The 15,277-nt window shown below is 32.6% G+C and overlaps 1 protein-coding gene and 1 long non-coding RNA gene across 2 annotated transcripts; both read right to left on the bottom strand.

The window, feature by feature from the left end:
- Window positions 1-1,430: 1,430 nt before the first annotated feature.
- LOC127700321 (uncharacterized) lies at window positions 1,431-9,868 on the bottom strand. The gene is made up of 6 exons (XM_052203737.1): window positions 9,719-9,868; window positions 8,967-9,221; window positions 7,184-7,616; window positions 6,605-6,819; window positions 5,832-5,963; window positions 1,431-4,479 (listed from the first exon to the last, which is right to left on the bottom strand). The coding sequence occupies exons 1-4, from the start codon at window positions 9,866-9,868 to the stop codon at window positions 6,608-6,610; spliced, it is 1,050 nt and encodes a 349-aa protein (XP_052059697.1). The 3' UTR covers window positions 1,431-4,479; window positions 5,832-5,963; window positions 6,605-6,607.
- A 754-nt stretch (window positions 9,869-10,622) lies between these two features.
- Window positions 10,623-14,599, bottom strand: LOC127700585 (uncharacterized). The gene is made up of 5 exons (XR_007981651.1): window positions 14,294-14,599; window positions 12,582-12,726; window positions 12,071-12,190; window positions 11,305-11,553; window positions 10,623-10,798 (listed from the first exon to the last, which is right to left on the bottom strand). It is a non-coding gene; the product is annotated as an uncharacterized LOC127700585 (long non-coding RNA).
- Between the last annotated feature and the right edge of the window lie 678 nt (window positions 14,600-15,277).

The raw sequence follows: 15,277 nt of genomic DNA, 5'->3' as shown, positions 1-15,277 counted from the left end.
CGCTAATTCGTTGGTATTTAAATTCGTTATTCGACTTGATTTTTTATGTTTGCACATTAAATTTTGAGAAAATAAACTTATAATATTGAAGTACATTTGTTGAATTCACATTTTATTGACAAAAGTTGAAAAATATGATACTTGTAAAAAACACATTCTCAGGATTTTTCTTAGCCAAAATCAATGGATGTAGAAAAGATATATGAGGAGAAAATAAGGGGAAAATATAAATTTCCTTTCCCCTTAAAAGAAAAACAAACTCAAATCATTGAGAATGTGTTGAGAGGGAACCATTCTGTTGGTATTTTACCAACAGGATATGGGAAAAGTATTTGTTTCCAAATATTGAAATATTGCCAATATTACATGAAGAACTTAATAGCTTTGGTTTTTTCACCTTTAAAAAGTTTAATGTACGATCAATGTGCAGCAACTACATCACAGGGCATTTCGAGCGTCTGCATTGTGCAAAGAACAGACATGTTTGATGATACAATAGAAGGTAAATATAATACCAGAAAAGGAAGTAAAAATAATTCCAGAAAGGGGGGGGGGGGCTCAATTTAATAAAAGCTAATTAATTTTAAAAGAGCTGAATAGAACATTGCCAAGTAATTTCAATAAATCATATAAATAGGTCTATATTCTAACCATTTTACAGTGATGACATCTTGGTAATTTTAATAATGAAAAAGAGTGGACCCCCTCCATAAGGTTCAACATTGGTTCATACATGAATGTGTTCTGTGCATATATAAACAATTATACAGGGTCTGCCCCTTCTTGATCCACCTAAAAATTAAAAATGTTGTGAATTTTGGGGGATTTGGGAAAGAAATGGTTAAAAAAATGAGGAGTTAAAAAAAATAGAAATGTCAGAAAAGTTGTTTCAGGGAATTTGAAAAATTATTTTTAGAGCATATGCTGTACTCGAGGATGAAGGGGGTTACAACGCCAACATTGAAGTAACGAAAAGTAACTATCAACTTTTAAACAATATATTTTCAATGTATTGTATGAGTTTTTGCTACACTCACAGTCACTCCATAACATTTTTTTAATGTCATTATGTAAATTTAAATGGTCTCGTGTTATTCCAGGCATAAAAAATGGATTGTATTCCCTAGTTTATCTGTCTCCAGACATTCTGCTTAAATTCAAGTACTGGCATGAGATATTAGTTGAGTCAGCTGTATATCAGGAACAGATTTGTGCCATTGTTATTGATGAAGTGTATCTCCTTAAAACTTGGATATCACAAACACTAATACATGAGATTAAAGTAATTATAAATGCATATCACGTGGCCATCTTGGTTTATATGTATAACCTGTCTTACATAGTGGTGATACCCTCCCAAAATTGCAGTTGAGTGTCCTTGTGTCTGGACCCTGGTGGTTTCCAGACGATTACTTGGTAATAGATTAATGATTTGTTGGCAAGATGAAGAAAATTAAGAAATAAAATCACATACATAAAATTTCATATCCTTTTTATTTTAACTAGTGCCATATTAAATCAAAAAGCACAATCGAGCACAATCAAACTATAAAACAAGCAATTTCTGCATGTATACAAAGGCGTGATTGACAAATATTGACTATTTTTCAACATATATAAGAATATCTTATTGAAGGGAAAAAAGATATTGCTTTCCATAAATTGACTGAAATTGTTAACAATCATTCTTGTCAAACATTGTATAAATGATTACAAAATCTTATTAGGCCACAACAAAATATATGTGAGTTTCAGGTTTATACATTGCTAAACAAAAAGGGTGGGTATGTACATGAATGTAAAATCATTTCATTTTTTAAAATCATTTTGTTTAGGCTACATGGACTTCAAAGGGGCATATTTCTTGACTTTAAATGAGCTTAACCAAAATCTTGATATTAAGCGATGTTTTGCACAAAATTGTCCATTAAATTGAGCTAGGGTAGGCATAAAAACTAGGGAAGTAAGGTCACCTGAAACAGACATATGTTTTTGCCTTATAAGTTTTAGAAATTATTGGTTATTGTAGGGGCGAGAAATTCAGGACAACATTCCAGAAGCTTGGGGAGCTAAGGAGCCATTTCACAAATGTTCCTTTCCTTCTTTTAACTGCCACCTGTACTGATAGCATGTTACAATCTATAATAAGAAAACTGTATATTCAAGATCCCATCATTGAATCCCTATGTCCTGACATGTTTGTTTAATCTCTATAGTATAAAAAGGCAAATAATGGGGACATGCAATAAACCCAAAAATATTTAACCACTGGAACAGTAACATCAAAGTGCAACAATGAACGGCACTGGTAAAATTAAGTGTCAATCTACTTTGTTTCATACTTTTTTGTCAAAAAACATAAATTTTACCATATTAAGTACCACACTTTAAACAACTGTGATGTGTCAAACTCTTGAAAAGTTTGTAATCTATTAACAAAATTAATATAATCATTTTTAATTATCAAAATCCATTATCGAATATTTAAGAGTGTTAAAAAATTGGGGTCAATAATGGCCTTTCTCCTTTCTTCTGCTTTTCATGTAATCTTGTCTTCAGTGTGAACAAATATATAGCATGTTCATTATTTTTTAAACAGACCAAACATATTTCTAAAATACAAAAGTGAACCAGGCATGGAACCGTTAGTAGAAATTAAGTGGTATCTTGATGAAATTAAAGAAAAAGGTGTAGGGGCAGATAAGGCCATATTGTATGTAAGGTAACTATCACTTTAAATTGGTTATGAAGAAGATTGTTGAAATAAGATTTACCTTAACACCATTCATAAATGAACATATTCACTGCATATGTTTGTTTAGAAAACAAAGTACAGTTGCTCACAAGATAAAAAAAAGTCTACATACAAAGTTTAAACATAAATATATACATAAAAAATCTAATATAGATGTAAAAATATCAGTACAATATTGTAGCAGAAAGAATCAATATTGTAGAAAGGCAATATCAGTGGTACAACATTGTAGCAGAAAGCATCATATATAAAATACATATTTTTTTTTATCAAAATCAATCAATTTCTTTCTAAGTTAAAATAATTCACTAGCTATGGTTACTTGAAGATTAGAAAAATTGATTTTAAATCTATATACTAGTATACAAGAGCAAGTCACAATAACAGCATAAATAAATTTTGTTAATCTGGTAAAAAGTTTCCATAACCAGTAACTGGTCAAGTATTTGTCTCCACTATCCTCTCAAGTAACAATAATGATTTGCAGAGTAACCTGTACATGAAATACATAAGTATCCATGGTAGCAAAAATATTGTATCAATATATATAAAAGAAGATGTTGTATGGTTCTCAATGAGACAACTCTACACAAGAGACAAAAATGACAAAGAAATGAACAACTATAGGTCACCGTACGGCATTCAACAATGAGCAAAACCCATACCACAAAATCAGCTATAACAGGCCCCGAAATGACGATGTAAAAGAATTCAAACGAAAAAACTAACGGCCTTATTTATTACAGGCTCCTGACTGTTTTAATCACCATTATTTCCTAACAATCATCCTTAAAAATATGACAGGAGTGTAACTGCAGTAGGAACATTGTTCAGAGACATAATGGGGAACCTACGTGATGATGGATATAAAGACAGGACAAAGAGATCACAAAACCGTCTTGTTGGGGAATTTCATGGTGCCCTAGAAGATCGTGACCAAAAAAAAATTCTATCCTCTTTTCTTAAGCCTGAGTCCCCAGTCAGACTACTCATTTGCACCGTTGCATTTGGGTTAGGTGTTAACATACCAGACATTCGGTATGTCATTCCTTGGGGGGCATGTGACTCACTGTTACAGTATTGGCAGGAGGTTGGTCGTGCCGGAAGGGACGGGCAACCATCTGCCACATGTTATTATGCTGTTAGGACTTCCCTCATACATGTGGAGGATGACATGCAAACGATATGTGGAAACATTAAAAATGGGAGTGCCAGATGCTTTAGACATGGTATTTTCAGCCACATGATTGGAAATTATTAAAAAGTTAGCCACAAATGCAGCGGATCATGTGATAAATGTAATTGTAGTTTCTGTAAATGCTGCAATATTTGTCAGTTACAGTGTGAATGTGTCAAAAACAAATAAAATCAATGTTTCTAATCTTCAAGAATGTATGCTTCATCCTCTAAAACTTTTGAGTACTTTTTGAGTCGACAAGAGAGTTTCTCTGGCTTATTCACAGCCACTGCATTGTTGAAACCACTAAAACCAGGATGGTGTCTTCGGATATTCCTGTCAAACAAATTTTCTGGCAAGTATATTCTAACAAATTTTTTAACCAGATCTTTATGTGAATGCCTCGAAGAGTTTGTCTTTCTACAATATTGATGCATTATTTTTGACTCAAAAATGTTTTCTATTCCCTTTCCCAGGCTACCCACAAGTCTGCTGCACCTTTGCACCTGCCGATCTGAGTATTGGCCGTGAGCATTTCTCAGGTTTGCTGAAAAATTTATGAGAATTAAATAAAAGGAAAAATATTTTATAGACATTTATGTACATAGCTTGTTTCTTGTGTTATAGGGGTTTTTAATTCTTTGTTATCTGTTATTGAAAAGATTTTTTTTACTGTTACCTGTTGTTGTCAAAATCAATTCACTGTTCTGCTGTTTTATTCAGATGGTTAGATAATTGCTAAAGGTTTTTAATAAAAATTGGTAGCCACATTTTGAAAGAGTTAAGTCCCCCTTGTATTTATATGATATTATTACGTGAGTATTTCTGTATTGGCCTTGTTATTGGTCCGAGGCTTGCTGTATTGGCCGGAGGCGAAGCCGACGGCCAAAACAGCTGGCCGAGGACCAATAACAAGGCCAATACAGAAATACACGTAATAGTATCTTTATTAATTAACTACAGTGTTACAATATTTTTTTTTATTTCATTTCACAAGAGATAAACATTTTTACCTTGAAGTGGAACTATCCAAATCTCAGTTTCTTTTTATAAGATGCAATATCTAATGATCTGGTGCCGTTTCCAGGTGTCTTCAGCATTTTCTCATCTGATGAATTTTTCTACCCTTTCCAGTCACTATAAAGTGTTACAATTTAAATTTAGACACAACACATAAATAGTAATTGGAAAGGTACTGCCATTGCATGTGTTATGTAGAAACAAATTGAATATATTTAAATAAAAATAATGTAGGAGTTGAAAATGATACAACTATCCATAAGCCAACTGACCAAAGAACGAAGATTTGCACAATTACAGGTCACCCTTCCAGAATGCATATGCCTGGTTCGGGTTTAAAAATAAATGACAGTTTACAAAACATGAGAAACGAAAGTAAACAGTAAATCGATTTGTACCATCGTGAAATTATGAGGTCGACAAGAAATGAACTTTGTGATAATCTACTCGTTCCCCAAACCTGAAATAATTCCATCGTCTGCTTTCAAAATGCTTTTTAAATGAATGTGACCATCTTTAGCCTGAAATATATTGCCATACTGAACGTTTCAGCATGTTTATGGTGAGTAAATGAAAACTGCGTCTTCCAACAACTGTTTACTTTCAGTTTGTGTTTATCGTGACTTTCGATCTAAAAACTAGAGACGTTCCGAAATCCTGTATTGGCCGGATCAGAACTCGGCCAATACAGAAAAAAAATCTATATTGGCCGAGTTATTCTGTATTGGCCGAGTTGACACCTTTATATTGCATAGGCAGTTTTCATCATATTAAGTCCAATAACAGTGTAGTTAATTAATAATTGCTTATACAGCCCTACCCCAGTTTCAATAAAACCCATTTGGCAGTTCTCAAGTTATCACTGCAATATATACTTACATTTGAATTCATTATTTTGAAACTCATTCACAAGGTCTAAGGCCAAATTATTGCCTGGTCCACCAGAGAGATTGGCTGTACTATTCTATGTTAACTCTTCATGAAGGCGTTGTGGCAGCCATCCAGCAACAGCTGTTAAAAAAAGTCAAATATTTAAAAATTAAATGTGGTTTTTACAACTTAAGAAGTTTTGAAATAGTTCATAAATTATCTTCTGTGATTAATGGGACCTTTAGACCCATATTATTTCTTTCTTAAATATTCTTGTCAAATGCACATTATCTCCATTTGCCTTAATCAATATGAGGTAAGCAAACATTATTTGTATACATATACAGTAATTTTATCACAGTGCTGGTCTGTAACATTTCATAAATACATGATTTTAGAGTTGTTGTTGTATTCAATATTTTTTGGTTGAGTTTAAAATCATTTAAGACCAAATAACTTGATAGAACAAGATGATAAAAACTTTCATTGTCTAAAATTGGAATCAGATGTTTAGGCAACCAGCTACCGTTACACAATAAAATTGAGAATGGAAATGGGGAATGTGTCAAAGAGACAACAACCCAACCATAGAACAAACAACAGCAGATGGTCACCAATACAAGAATGAATCAAATCATTGCAATAAATTAATTTGCATTCCTTTCCAGGTTTATCTCTGAGGTGTAAAATAAATGTATTTTTAATCTTTAAATTGACAGTGCATGGTGTACTAATTGTTTCTTTGAATAAACTTTTTTTTCATTTGGCGGAAATTGTTATACCTGCTAGTAATCGATGACCACTATCAGGTACTTATTGTGCCCATTCTCCCAGAAACTGACCATGTCAGTTTTCCAATCGGACAACATTGCCAACCCATCATTTTCCCTTTCAGCATCTTTGTCAGCCATCATTTTTAAGCCATGCCACAACATACTGCATGTATACATAAAGACATGGTCATCATCATATATATCAACATTAACATGGCGAGTATCTGTGAAGAAGAGAAATAGATTGTTGATAACAGTAATCATTAAGTGACAAAATCATACACATTACAAAATAATTTCTTTTTTACCATACCCAACTCGTCTTCATTTAACTTCAAATATATAGAAAAATGTTCATATAAATGCAAAATAATATATGTGAAATTTTTGCATATTAAATGATTTTCAAGTAAATGGAAAGATTGCTTTATTTGAAACTCATAAAATCCTTCATTATGAAAAAAGTTGATTATTGCTTACCATTTGTGGTACTCAACTTACTATTGATGTTATATGATAATCAGTTAAATCAATATTTGAATTATTGTATGACAACAAAACTGAATATGTAATTACTGAATCTCTTACTATTTTCTATGTCTTCATCATCACTAAATATATCCTCATAATTAAGGGTGTCATCTAGTTCATCAATTTCATCTGTAGCCTTTTCATTATCGTTGTACGGTATTGTTTTATCCAAATATTCTATTACTGTATTGAAGGACTCCTTGATTATTACTGGCCATATCATATTAACGATTTGCTCTGATGTGTGTTTTAATAAATCGGTTATGTCACCGTCATGATCGGGGATCTCCTCCAATGATGTTATATTCAACAATTTGCAACACAAAACACAGACGAGGCCTTCAGTGACAAATGTCCAAAAATCCTGTGTGTCGTTGATGCAATCTGATGTTTCCTTTTTCACAGTTTTGAATTTGAAGCGATTGCGAATTTGAAATAATGACCCACGTGATCCAGCACTCTTTCCATCGAAGAACTTATTCATACAGTCCTGAAAACGAGAGATAACATTAGTGTAAATATTATTTCAGGACAATTCAGCCATGGTTGTTTTGGAAGAATATTAAATGTAGCTTTTGTATACCGTAGTTGAATATATTACCCTTCACTTTAAATTGATAGAGTAATACTGAATAATGATGTTATTGAAGCTACATATTTCACATCCAATCTTTTATGGTAATATTCTTTACAAAGCACAAAAATGCCAGTATTCACCTCAAAAGCTAACAAAACCTTTAAACAGACTTATTAAGAAAGGATATAGTTACGATACTGTTGTCAGGTCATTAAAGATTGCATATTTTGGCTTTAATATTGATTCACTTATAGGGTCTTTGCATCGGAATTAAACATATTTATTCTAAAACCAGTTGTTGGCATGACACGGGTCATATATTTTATGACGGTATAATACTAAACCCCTAACAGGAGGGATTGTGCCTGATATTCATATGATGAAGACATAATCTTTCAATCAGTTTAATTGAGGTCTGGAGCTGGCATGTAAGTAACTGCTAGTAGTCTGTTGTTATTTTTGTATTATTGTCATTTTGTTTATTTTCTTTTGTTTCCTATTCTGACATCGGACTCGGACTTCTCTTACTGTTTTACTGTGCGTACTGTTGTACGTTTGTTTTTTCTACATTGGCTAGAGGTATAGGGGGAGGGTTAAGATCTCAAAAAACATGTTTAACCCCGCCGCATTTTTGCGCCTGTCCCAAGTCAGGAGCCTCTGGCCTTCGTTAGTCTTGTATCATTTTTTAATTTTAGTTTCTTGTGTATAATTTGGAGTTTAGTATGACGTCCATTATCACTGAACTAGTATACATATTTGTTTAGGGGCCAGCTGAAGGACGCCTCCGGGTGCGGGAGTTTCTCGCTGCATTGAAGACCCATTGGTGGCCTTCGGCTGTTGTCTGCTCTATGGTCGGGTTGTTGTCTCTTTGACACATTCCCCATTTCTATTCTCAATTTTACATGTACAAACACAAAAATAATTAGGAAAATATAAAATATTGTTAAGATTTCATGTCCATTTTGTCAATATGCAAGTTGCCACTTGGCATGAAATATGTGTATATTAGGCCAAAAAATATAATTTCTTGGTTCTCAGGCCCACCCTCATCTCTTCCGAGGGTGCCTCATTGCCCCTTTTTATTGACAATTCCATAAATTTAAATAAATAAACACTTCCCTCCTCCAATTAGGAACATTTTTACAATGTAAAAAAGGCCTTTATCACTTTTTTGATAGAAGAAAAAGGTAAAAACAGAACACATCATCATTTTTTTTTTAAATTAGCTTGAGAACCAAGGAATGAAATTTTGTATGGCTTTACCTGTAATAAGATACATCGCTTGTGGAAGCCCTGTGGTCTTGGAACCAATCCAACTAATTGATCCTCTGCTTCCTCACTTACAGCCATTGCCAATCGTCCTGTCACCATTCTTTCCACGATCAATTGGTCACCATTGCAAACAACTGTGATCGGCATTGCATTGCGGTCCAGGGGAATGTACTGTTTCAAAAATTTCATAATCTCTATAACACCCCAACAACTAGCTGGGTTTTCTTTCAAGACAACAAGGTTGACCTAGAGAAAGAAAATCCAAGGGTTACAAAATATCAGATATATGTGCAATAAGTTTAATTTGTGAAATGCCAACTCTGTCCCATATTATTAAAAATAAATCTATTTTCCATTACAATGAATGATATGCGGTACTTGTATTACTATTTGAAAGGATTTAAAATTAAAAAAAAATCATTAGTTTTGAAATGTTTTTTATTTGTCAAAGGAATTATATAGGTTAAAACTCCTGAAACTACTAGATGGATTTAGCACATATTTTTGTATGGAGTATCACATGTAGATACATTATATAGTTTATCATACCCCACAGTCATTAATTATTAATTTTCACAAATTTTATGGCAGCTATGGGATTATAACTTTCCTAAAGTGTGTGACATTTGGTTATATGCAAAAGAAATTTGATTTGATAGATTTGGGGAATCAATTTGCATGCCACCAAGACTGCCACTAAATTTTATCATTTCAAAATTAAGAAAGGAATTAAATGCACGTACAATTTCTGATTTTTTACTGGATTCTTTGGAATATCTGTGTGGGATATGCATGCAGACATCAGTTCCCTCAAATGCAGCACAGTGTTTCTTTAGAATCCTCTGAGTAAGAATCTCCATCTTATTGTGCAACCTCTCCCAGTCAGCGTCCATAGGCAGGAACTTCTATGATAAAATGAGGAAAAAATTTAACTAAATGAAATATTTCAAATAAGATTTGGTTCTATATAGTTAAAACAAAGACATGTTAAGTTTTTCGATTGGTTGGAAAATCTTGCTCTCACTACATTATAATGTTAGATTTCCAAGATAATTGTGTTAAGGGCATACGATACAGTTTTGATCCCATATTAAAAATGTTCTGACAATTTGCATATAGGCTATTTTTTTGCCTGATTAAATCAAATATGTAATAAAAAATATACCTTCGTGTGCTACTTTTTGAGTAAAATCAGGTCAAAATTTTATATATTTGCTCAAAATAACAATTTACGTTAGCAACGTCATTACCTCCCCTGTAACTATATTGTATGCCTTTAACTACTGGATGTGACATCATTTGAGCGACTCAGCAGGTGTTTCCGGAAAAGCAGAGGAAGGTTGGTTTTAGTGGAGTCTGGGTCCCTTATTTATAGTTTTAGGTTTTGACTTTGAGTGTTACCATTTTGTTATTTCATGCTGTTTTCATTGAATGTGTTAGGTTGTACATGTCACTGAATTTTTTTTATTTTGTCTAGCCTTATAATTTCCATTGCTTTGTTTCCACTTTTAAAGAAAGTAAGTGCTGCAAATTTTAATCTTATTTGATCGATAACAAAATGTATGACCAGGGTATAAAATAAAACAAATGAGACCTCCTAAAACAGACGAGGGAGAAAATTTGACCATTTAAATAAATTACATGTAATGGAATATCCTGAGCAGGAACAGTTTCGTCAAAGTCATCTAGGTTAAGAAATCCAATCCGATTTCTGGTGGCAATGGACAAGGCCCACAACATCATTTTATTGTCTGTTCCATCATCTTTGTGTCTAGCAATGCTAAGCTTTTGAACGTTGTCCCAGCACAGGGAAAATCCAGGCTCTGAAATTATCAATTGGTCATTTATTTAGTTATAGGCAACAACTGTTGGATTTTTTTGCCAAAAAAACATATACATAGATTCTGAATTTTGAGAAAAAATAATTTGTCTCAAAAGGAGACAATAATAATCTGATGATTTTTTTTTTAATCGGATATGGTAATGTTAAATATTAATATAATAATTTATTGTGTCATGTCAAAAAAAAGTTGTCCTATTAGAAAAATATTCCTTACTATATGCACAGATAGCCACAGAAAATCAAAATATGCTGTCTTTATATTGTGTGTGTATGTTTGAGGGTGTATGTGCAAGTGTACCAGTTATACTAGAATTTTAAAAGTTGTAACAAATATTGACAACACGCCATTCTTTCATTAGTTAGACATAATTTATACAGACACTCTTTTTATAAAAATTGAAAATTTATATTAATGTATTGTTTACATCTTGTGACCATCATCTTTCAATCAAAATGTTTGAAGATTTTTAAAAACTATAACAATACCTTGGTTATGATCAGCAGGATCATGTTGGTCATCAATTACAGATGATTCCAGTAGTGGAACTATCCCATCTAGATCGTCATGCACATGTGATCCATCAGATATATCTGAATCTAAGTCATCATTGCCATTCGAATCTACATCTATGGTGTCATTAGTCGATGATTCCATATAACCAATAGTGACATCAGACGAAATCGATGACCTCTCAGAAGACCCACCAGAACTGCCCTCAAATTACCGGCATCTATCTGTTTAATAATATAAAAAATATATTGAAAAAAAAAATAAAAGGTCTGGTCCTTGATATGTTGGAGTTTTTATAAATAAATGTTTGAGTTTTTGGTCACATATACATCCGCTTCATATCATTCCATTTGCTATTATTTTTACTTTTTTCAATTTCATTCAAATTTTGTATGAGATAACTTTAAAAGTCAAAGTATATACATGTACGTTGAGTATACTTTTCAAAAGTTTGATCTAATAAATCTTACTTAGTCTCATACATCGGATTTCAAGAGAATGTGATTAAATCGCTAAAATCAATATAGATGAGAGTACTAGTATGCAAATTTAATTGGACCATAACCATGTATTAATTATGAAATTGTGTCAATAAAGAATTTGTATTTTTGTGAAGAAATGAGTGGTGTTGATACAAAAATCTGAAGGAATTATAAATATTTTCTGATAAAAGGGAGTGTAGTCCATCAAATCTATATACGGGTATATATGTTACTTGATGCTTTTATGTAATATCACTACCTGAACATTATGCTTCCAATTCTTTATTTTGCTGTCATAATTAGCACATAGATCATCAATAACCATCTGGGTAGTTGTAACACTTCTACACAGTCCCAGCCTGTTGAACCATCGGAAAATCTGTAAAAATATATGTTTATAAAAATTAAATAATGACAAGATTGATCATATTCTGTATATGCATATTTCAAGGCATAACCATTTGTTGGCAGCATTCAACTTGAAACAATAGGAAGACAGGAAAACCAAATTATTATAAGAGAAGCAAAGAGTTTACCTCTATACTGTTTGATAAATAGCAAACTTGTACAAGTATATTTTCTTACCATAGCCTATGATGGTCATATCAAAATGCAGGTATTGAGAACAGAGGCAAAGGTCACAGCTCTGTCACGAAAAGAAACCTAAAGGTTAAACGAACAACATAATCTTTCACAAGACTAGTCAGTCTCAAATTTTGAAAAAAAATTACAGAGAATCTAGATTTTTTAAAATGATATAATAGTTTTACCTTATGATTACATCCTGATCGATACATTTCAACTGAAACAATGTTTTGCATGAAGTTGACCCTGGTTGGAAAGCGAACATGCAGTATGTTTGCCAGTAATGTCCCATAAGCAGGGAGTAGAGGTCCAACATGATTTTTCTCATCACTGTCAAAATATAAAATGATTTGAAATTAAAGTACAGATATAAAAAACTTGATGCCATTGTAATAATTAACTTATCTCCGGATTATACTTGTATGTTACATGTATATTATGTATATGTCTCACATATTCATTTGTGGTGTTTATACCATTTCTAGTTTCAGTTTTGATAGCACCAAAAAAACGTTTTACAGCTATTGTAAAAATAATAAAATATAATATTTTTTTTTCATTCAATGAACATCATCAGTTCAGACTCTCTCTGAGTTTTTTTTCCAACATTTTGATAAATTTCAAAGCAATTGAGACTTCATTTATATGGCTTCCTGTTTCATGCATTTTTTTTTGTTTTTGTTTTTTTTGTGACATATTGCATACTCTTCTATTGAAAAAGACTATAGTTGTTTTGATCTGCCTTTTCACAAGTGTTTACAATACACCAGTAAAAATAAGTTGTAAAAAGAAATCACCTTGTGTCTGACTGGTCATAATCAAAAGCTAGACCGTGGAAGGGGAAACAAACAATCTTTTATATGCGGCCTGGTTTTGAGGGTTTTGTCTTATTTATTATTTTCTCTATCAAATGTCTATGCTACATGTATTCAAATAATTTTATATTATATATAAGAATACCTCTTTAAAAAGGATCAGGTGGTTAATGTTTGGGTATCATAGAATTTATCAACTAAATAGCAGATGGCCTTAAACACATTTTTTTCAACAAAAAGTAAATTATAATTAAAGAATCATACATTGCAACTTTTATCTCTTTGCGAGGTGTTGGTGTCAAGGCGGCCTTAATGGCAGATGTAAGGGTTGGTATGCATTTGTCACTAGCATCTTTAAACGGCTTCCAAGAAAACTCATCCAGAGTATCTTCATTTAAAGGCTTTGAGAGATTTATGACACCAAGATCCAACCGCTTTATCTCCTGTCGAACTCCATATTTGATCAATTTCGCAAATCCCTGTCTCGCTGACTTGCTCTTCTCATAAAGGCATTTAAAGGCACTAAAGTAGTGAGAACTTCGAAGGGCCTGAACAGCCTTGTCCATAAAACCCTTAAAACTACGAATACTTGTTTTTTTTTTTGGAGAGACAATAACCTTTTTTGGTGAATAAATGTTACATCTCTTCTTGGAGACAGGAGGCAACAAAGATTTATCTACAGTACTTTGAGGCGAAAAAAATTCAAAAGTCTGTTTATTTGGCGTCGATTGAAACAGAGGCCGTTTTCTTTTTCTTATGTAAGAAGTGTCTGCTTTAAGTTTGTTGAACTCATCTGATGCGTCTTTAGTAGTGGACTGTGAGTTAAAAAAATTCACAACTGAACTGGCACATGTATTACAGACATATAAAGCTGGCAATTTGTTGTGACTGTCAATGGATGTTCTTTTGTATCCCTTATTCCTTTTTTCGAATTTATTGTTGCAATTTATACATGTGTCACTATCGTCCATTGTTATTATCTCCCTTTAAATCCTAAAAGGGACCTGGTAACCGTCGATTATGACCCATAACTGATCGAAATTGTAAACTGCTTACAAATTAACTTTTAACAACAAACTTACCAAATTTCACTTGTTCCAGATGATGATACCAATCAATGCGCCTATCTGTCAACTATAAATCGATTCAAAACACTATGTTTCTACGAAAATGTCGAACTTTTATGTCAAACTAAAAGTTTCTAACCGTAAACAAATAAACCGGAAGTATGTTTTGCAGAGTTACGTCCCCCTGAAATCAAAGGAAGACGAAGACGAATCACGTGGTACAAGCTTCGAGATCTCGTTTGATTCACGAAAGGCCGACGAAAAGGCGGAGCTTAGCTGAAAAGAAATATTTTGATGAATGTGGGCGTTAAATGAGGTTTCCGAAGGTAAATAACTATGTAAAATTAAAGAAAAATGTGTCAGCTTTCGGTTGATATACATTATCCGATGCCCTCAAAAATTTTAAAGAAGGAAAACGAACGAAACGTTGCGCACCTATTTGAGAGCGCTATTTCGAGGGTTTTTCACTGGAAGTAAATCGTAGCTCTATGGCAAAAAAAAATTCAAAAGACAATAGAGCTACGTTTTCGCAGCTACATTTGACCCCTATGTTCTATTTTAAGAAACTGCCGCCATGTTTTTGAATGAATCAAATCCCCGAATACAATCTATAAACTAGATAACCTAAGAAACATTCAATTAAAGTTTTTAAGTATTTGGCAAAGCAGTTTCAGAGTAGAAGATTTTTGAAAAAGTAATTGGACTTTCACAAAAAATGTAAAAAAAAAAAAAGTTTTAAGGGCAAGAACTCCTCAATAACTCCTCAAGGGGTCAATAGACTATTTTGATCATGTTGACTTATCTTACTTAGCTGAACATTTATTGCCATTTATACTTTCTCTCTATCTATTATAATATTAAAGAAAACAACCAAAAACAGTAAAATTTAATATTTCTAACAGTAACCCAACAATGGGTTGTCGAACTCGTCTGAAAATTTTATAACAGATAGATCATGCCCCATTTATCACTTTAACTCTCTTTCGCTTTTGCTCTAAC

The sequence above is a fragment of the Mytilus californianus genome, unplaced genomic scaffold (genome assembly GCF_021869535.1).
Source record: "Mytilus californianus isolate M0D057914Y unplaced genomic scaffold, xbMytCali1.0.p SCAF_1, whole genome shotgun sequence".
In the NCBI taxonomy this organism is placed as follows: domain Eukaryota; kingdom Metazoa; phylum Mollusca; class Bivalvia; order Mytilida; family Mytilidae; genus Mytilus; species Mytilus californianus.
Note: the sequence above shows the minus strand (reverse complement) of the source record. Positions and strands in the feature narration are given on the sequence as shown.